Consider the following 7,500-nt stretch of genomic DNA (forward strand, 5'->3'; position numbering starts at 1 on the left):
CATTATCTCCTTCCCTTTACACGACAATAATGTAAATACACACAATTCTACTTAGAGACATCAACACAGAAGAAAGTAATGAACAAAGTTTCCCAAACCATTTTCAATAAAGACAATAACATCTTAGTCAATAGATATATGAACAATAACGTTATGACAACGGGAGTGAAGGAAATACTGAAACTATTGAAAACAGGTTCAGATCCTGAGCCGAAACTGGATATTGAAGGAATGTGGAAGACAACTGGTGGGCAATATTCATAACTTCATTGTATATACATTGGAAGAAGATAACAGTATCACAGGATTGGAAATAGGCTAATGTGGTTCCAATTTACAGAGGAGAAAGTAGCCTAGGGTCAGTGTAGTGTCCCTGACTTAAATTAGAGGGTCAAGGAAGCCAGTCTGGCGGACAAGGTTCAAAGCCTCGTGAAAATCTCGTTGAAAGAAGATAAAAGCGTCACAGGATTGGAAAAAGGCTAGTGTGGTTCCAATTTACAGAGGAGAAAGTAAGGCCAAAGCAGTATCTCTGGTTTAAATTGGAAACTCAAAAGAATGCAGGAAACATTTGGTGGACAAGACTCAAAGCCTCGTCGAAAGAAGTAATAGTGCCACAGGATTGGAAAAAGGCTAATGTGGTTCCAATTTACAGAGGAGAAAGTAAGGCCAAAGCAGTATCTCTGGTTTAAATTGGAAACTCAAAAGAATGCAGGAAACATTTGGTGGACAAGACTCAAAGCCTCGTTGAGAGAAGTAATAGTGCCACAGGATTGGAAGAGGGCTAATGTGGTTCCAATTTACAGAGGAGAAAGTAAGGGCAAAAGAGAAGTGGGCCAAATACCTTGAAGAGATCACCATTCTGGAAGATATTATTTTCGTTTCTAGAACTGGAAGATCGCGTGTATCAAATATGTTTATCTTTCACTCAACTGAGGTTGGTGTGCTGCAAGAGTGGGTGCAACAATCTCCAGCCGTGCACATATGTTTTACAACTAGTGCACATAAAGGAAAAAATGTGCGCACGCAAGGTTTCCAAATTATATTAAAATTCATCTAATAAAGAAGTTCCATCCAAACATCAAATTATAATAAATTCTCTGAAAATATGGTGACTTGCCAACCGTCAGCCAATAATTGGAGGTAATATGCAATAAAAACTTACAAATTGTGCGTGTTTGCTTAAATGATCAGAGAGGGTGACTCGCATGGATGCGAACGTACTTTTCAGAGAAGGCAAAGTTTGCACATAAGAAAGATTCTGCGCACATTCATAGCAAAAAAAAAAAAAAAGAAAAGAAAAAAAAAGGAACATTAGTTGGGTGAACTTCGTGCACATAGACCTAAAGAATACCTTTGACAAGGTACCTTACAATTAACTAGTATGAAAATTAGAGCATATTGAAGGGCCCAGAGGTAATGTAATTGACTGAGCGAAGGATTTACTGACAGGCCGGTTCATGAGAACAATATCGAATAATAAGATTCCAGGATATAAGAAGGATTAACTGAAAGAAAGGTGTTTGAGAACAGTAGCAAAGGGTTATATATTTCAGGATGGTAGAAGGATTTACTGAAAGACGGGAACATGAGGACAGTAGTGAGGGATAAGTTTTCATGATGGACAACAGTGAATAGTGGAGTACCTCAAGTGTCAGTGCTTTGAGCCTGTAAAGTTCTCGATCTAGGGTAGTGGTTCTTAACCGTATTCATTGCCCTTAGTATCCCTTGATCATCTCAGAAGATGCTCTCGTGCCCCCATCCAATATAAATACAATGCAAACACATGAAAAGGATTAACCCATTAAACTCCGATGACAAGATGTCTTGTCATTTGGTCAAATAAAACAAAAAATCATAAAACACCAAAATGTTTGATCAAACACCAGAAAAGTATGACGTCCGTCCTCGCTTCGCTCGCAAGCGAAGCGAGGACGGACGTCATACTTTTCTGGTGTTTGATCAAACATTTTGGTGTTTTATGATTTTTTGTTTTATTTGACCAAATGACAAGTCATCTTGTCATCGGAGTTTCATGGGTTAACGATACAAGCCTTGCTGGGAAATTATTAGATATATTCCATTACTGAACAAAGGTACTTTCTCATTTGAAATTGAAAGTGTCGGTTGATAGGGTACAATGAATGCATATTATGCTTTCTCATGGTACATATACAGTATCATTGCAATGGCTACCGGGTCTCGTACCCCCCCCCCCCCGGTTAACATTTTGTACCTCAAATTAAGAACCACTGATCTAAGTAGATAATATGACGGAAAGAAATTCTCTCTCTCTCTATAAAAATATATATATCAAGAACCTTTTCCACCTTACAAGGAAGGTAGCCGAGCCAACAGTCAAGCAACCACTCCCACCTATTCCACTCCCATCCACCATCCTTTCCTTCCTCTTATCTTAGCTCATCTTAGTAAGGTTCTTGATCTATGTAAATGATATGATGGAAGGAAAGTCAGATTACGTAGAAGTGTTTGTAGGTGACGTTAAGATCATGACAAGAAGATTGCAAGTTGTTATTAAGTGTGGAAAGTGAATATAAGAAATGTAAAGTATAAGAAAAAAATAGTCAAGTTACCAAAAATAGATACATGAATAAATTATTGAAAAAAATGTAATGGAAAAAAAAAATCAAAGAAATAAATGGCAACTCCGCCTGCAAATGACGTCATGTCGTTCGGACGGGTCTCGAAAAATGGGTCGAATCGTGTTACGGAAACATTCGAATCCTCTCCAAAAGATCCAGGCGAGACAAGTCGATGACCGAACGATCTTCAGTTTTCGCTTAGTCATGCCTGCATAATCTTAATCCAGGTGAAGCTAGCCGCTAACCAGGTTATCATTTATCGATTACCTTTGCCATGTAAAAATCTTAATCCAGGCGAAGCTAGCCGCTAACAAGATTATTATTTATCGATTAGCTTTGCCATATAAAAATCTAAATCTAGGCAAATAAGTTGATAAACAGAGTATCATTTATTAGTTAGCTTTGTCATGCAAAATCTAAATCCGGGCAAAGCAAGTCGATAACTAGATTAGTTTTCCCATGTAGAAATCTAAATTCATGCGAAACAAGCCGATAAACAGATTATCATTTACCGGTTAGCTTCGCCATGTAAAATCTAAATCCAGGCGAAGCTAGTCGATAATCAGGTCATCATTTATCGATTACTCTTGTCATGTAAAAACCGCAATCCAGGCGAAACTAGTTGATGACCAGGTTATCATTTATCGATTACTCTTGTCATGTAAAAGCCTCAATCCAGGCGAAACAAACCGATAATTGAATATCCATTGCCAATATAAGAGATATAACGAACATAATAGAAATAAGATTTATGAATCAAAATAAAAAAGAAGGTGGAGGTGGGAGGGGAGGGTGAGGTGGCCTGCATCTCCGAATGGAGGAAGATTTTGTGCAATTTTGATAAGAAAGATAAGAGAAACGATAAGAAAATAATCCCAACTTATGCACGAGATCATGCGGGTTGGTGACTTGAGCTTATGAATAAATAAAATTAATAAATTGATCAAATAAATTAATAAATAGAATAAAGAATAATTGAATGAATTGAATAAATAGATCTACAAACAAATAAATGAATACACACACACACACACACACACACACACACACACACACACACGCACGCACGCACGCACACACACACACACACACACACACACACACACACACACACAATCGATGGCGTGGTTGGTAGAGTCTCCGACTGTCACTACGGTGGTCCGGGTTCGAATCCTGCCCAGGGCTGAAATAATTTCAGTATCGCTTCGCTGCGGGGTGTTACTCCAACTCTCGTGGGCGGGGAGTTGGGTGTGTGTGTGTGTACGTGTAAGATGACAGTATTACCCATAGATCGGTCATACGAGCTCTGAGCTCTCTTCCGGGAGGAAATAGCTGTCGATCACGAGTCCAACACGTGATCCAAAAACCATGGAGAATACACACGCACACGCACGCACACTCACACACACACACACACACACACACACACACACACACACACACACACACACACACACACACACACACACACACACACACACACACACACACACTTCCCTTCTCTTCCTCTTCCACCTTCTCCTCCTTCTCCTCCTCCTCCTCTTCTTCAACCTCCTCCTCCTCCTCTTCTTCCTCCTCCTTCACACATTCTCTTCTCTTCCTTTCACCAGAATTTGGGTCATCTCCATTCGTCTTTTACATTCGTCTGTTTATTTTATTACAAAGTTATATATTTTTCAATATTATTGAATTCGAATTAATCTAAATTGCCTCCATGGGGTTTTAGTCAACAATTATGGCTTTCTATATAGTCTGTAACAATAAATAAATAAATATATATATATATATATATACATATATATATATATGTATATATATACATACATATATACATATACATATATATTTATATATATACATATATATATATATATATATACATATATATATATGGTGTGACCACTGCGTACGAGAAAGTAAACGAAGCTGAGCACTTTCGTATATCACAACTTCAGTGCAAATTACTTTGCGCTGAGGATGTACTATACGAAAGCGCTCTTCTTCGTTTAGTTTTTCTTTATCAGTGGTCCTCTTGTCGCGCTCCCCTATTTTGTGTTCTAATGTAGTGTGATAGCTGTTCAGAACAGAGGAAGTCACGAACAAGAATGAGTCCATCTCTCCGTTTATATGAGTTTTATTTATGTTTTTACTTTAATTTGCACTTTAATGAATTTGAGTTGTGTTAGTGTACGGGATATGGGAGACTGGGCTTAGATATTTGAATACAGTCCTTATACATAGTTCTCCCAGCCACAGTCTTGGCTTAAACTAGTTTTAAACTGACTTCCCTTTGCTTGATAGCTTAAGACGAAACCGCTAATAGGGCTTAAGCTCCTTCTCCAAAGTGGCCCTATTCGTCCTCATTGTCTATGATTGGCTAAGTTCATTTCTGGTTATCATATGCTGACCAATAGCATAACGACTCAGACACGCCCCTTCGGGGATATCTGGCTCTCATTGAACAGAGGCTCTTTCATTTAGATAAGAAAAGCCTTACCCCAACAAGAGCCTCTTTCATTAAGATAAGAAAAGCCTTACCCCAACAAGAGCCTCTTTCATTAAGATAAGAAAAGCCTTACCCCAACAAGAGCCTCTTTCATTAAGATAAGAAAAGCCTTACCCCAACAAGAGCCTCTTTCATTAAGATGAGAAAAGCCTTACCCCAACAAGAGCCTCTTTCATTAAGATAAGAAAAGCCTTACCCCAACAAGAGCCTCTTTCATTAAGATAAGAAAAGCCTTACCCCAACAAGAGCCTCTTTCATTAAGATAAGAAAAGCCTTACCCCAACAAGAGCCTCTTTCATTAAGATAAGAAAAGCCTTACCCCAACAAGAGCCTCTTTCATTAAGATAAGAAAAGCCTTACCCCAACAAGAGCCTCTTTCATTAAGATAAGAAAAGTCTTACCCCAACAAGAGCCTCTTTCATTAAGATATGAAAAGCCTTACCCCAACAAGAGCCTCTTTCATTAAGAAGAGAAAAGCCTTACCCCAACAAGAGCCTCTTTCATTAAGATAAGAAAAGCCTTACCCCAACAAGAGCCCCTTTCATTAAGATAAGAAAAGTCCTACCCCAACAAGAGCCTCTTTCATTGAGATAAGAAAAGCCTTACCCCAACAAGAGCCTCTTTCATTAAGATAAGAAAAGCCTTACCCCAACAAGAGCCTCTTTCATTAAGATAAGAAAAGCCTTACCCCAACAAGAGCCTCTTTCATTAAGATAAGAAAAGCCTTACCCCAACAAGAGCCTCTTTCATTAAGATAAGAAAAGCCTTACCCCAACAAGAGCCTTTCTCATTAAGATAAGAAAAGCCTTACCCCAACAAGAGCCTCTTTCATTAAGATAAGAAAAGCCTTACCCCAACAAGAGACTCTTTCATTGAGATAAGAAAAGCCTTACCCCAACAAGAGCCTCTTTCATTAATATAAGAAAAGCCTTACCCCAACAAGAGCCTCTTTCATTAAGATAAGAAAAGCCTTACCCCAACAAGAGCCTCTTTCATTAAGATAAGAAAAGCCTTACCCCAACAAGAGCCTCTTTCATTAAGATAAGAAAAGCCTTACCCCAACAAGAGCCTCTTTCATTAAGATGAGAAAAGCCTTACCCCAACAAGAGCCTCTTTCATTAAGATAAGAAAAGCCTTACCCCAACAAGAGCCTCTTTCATTAAGATAAGAAAAGCCTTACCCCAACAAGAGCCTCTTTCATTAAGATAAGAAAAGCCTTACCCCAACAAGAGCCTCTTTCATTAAGATAAGAAAAGCCTTACCCCAACAAGAGCCTCTTTCATAGAGATAAGAAAAGCCTTACCCCAACAAGAGCCTCTTTCATTAAGATAAGAAAAGCCTTACCCCAACAAGAGCCTCTTTCATTAAGATAAGAAAAGCCTTACCCCAACAAGAGCCTCTTTTTATTAAGATAAGAAAAGCCTTACCCCAACAAGAGCCTCTTTCATAGAGATAAGAAAAGCCTTACCCCAACAAGAATTTAACAATGTTATGGCTTCGCTCCTCTTCAGTAGGGGCCCACGCGCGCGATGCTAGCGTATCCTCGCACGTGCAATGTGGTGATGTTTAGTCATCAAACCAATCACTACAGTCTTACATAACAAAACACATGAGCTACACCATCTTAATAAGGTCCTTCCTACGTCGGAGATCAAATCTTCGACGATATTTTGATGAGTTGATCCAACTTTTTTTTTTTCAGGAGCTGTTGGCGCTACTCCTGTGCCTCGCCGCTACTACGGTGCGGGTTGCCCACGCGGATGAGGACCAGGATGAAGCTCTAGTTGAGGATGAGGACATGGATGAGCATCATAGGGTCGCCCGTCAGATCAGCTTCGGTAAGTACGTCACAACATATATATATATATATATATATATATATATATATATATAATATCATTGTTATTATTGTTATTATTATTGTTGTTATCACTATTATTACTATCATTTATTTTGATTACATATATATATATATATATATATATATATATATATATATATATATATATATATATATATATATATAATGTAACGTTTTGCTAGCACCGTAAACATCTTCAGGACAATATTTGTCTTTACATCTTGGACTAGTCATTGGCTAAAGCCACATTAAGCACATACTGCACTCCCCCATAGTTGAACCAACTGCGTTCGAAACAGACCTGAAATGAAACCGAAGCCAAGGTCAATACATTCGGTTTGAAACGACAAAAGTCAACTTGTCCGAACGCAGCGGGTACAGATCGTGACAAAAGCCTCCAAACTTGTTTCCCGGGAATGTTCTGGGCATGAACTGGTAAGAGGGTTGGGTTGGAGGGAGTGGGAGAGAGGGAGGAGAGGCTAGGAGGCAGTGTTCGGAAGTTATGCTTTTGACTCTGGCTTGAGCGTAGTTTT

The 7,500-nt window shown here is 38.7% G+C and overlaps 1 protein-coding gene across 1 annotated transcript in view; it reads left to right on the plus strand.

The window, feature by feature from the left end:
- Nucleotides 1-7,500, plus strand: part of LOC143031543 (salivary peroxidase/catechol oxidase-like) — a 43,086-nt gene that overhangs the window by 6,486 nt on the left and 29,100 nt on the right. Inside the window, exon 2 of the mRNA XM_076195531.1 lies at nucleotides 6,809-6,944. Within this exon, the coding sequence (XP_076051646.1) occupies nucleotides 6,809-6,944 (136 nt within the window). The remainder of the gene's footprint in view (nucleotides 1-6,808; nucleotides 6,945-7,500) is intronic.

This window comes from Oratosquilla oratoria, chromosome 12 (assembly GCF_046742065.1).
Source record: "Oratosquilla oratoria isolate Oo_2021 chromosome 12, ASM4674206v1, whole genome shotgun sequence".
Lineage (NCBI taxonomy): Eukaryota > Metazoa > Arthropoda > Malacostraca > Stomatopoda > Squillidae > Oratosquilla > Oratosquilla oratoria.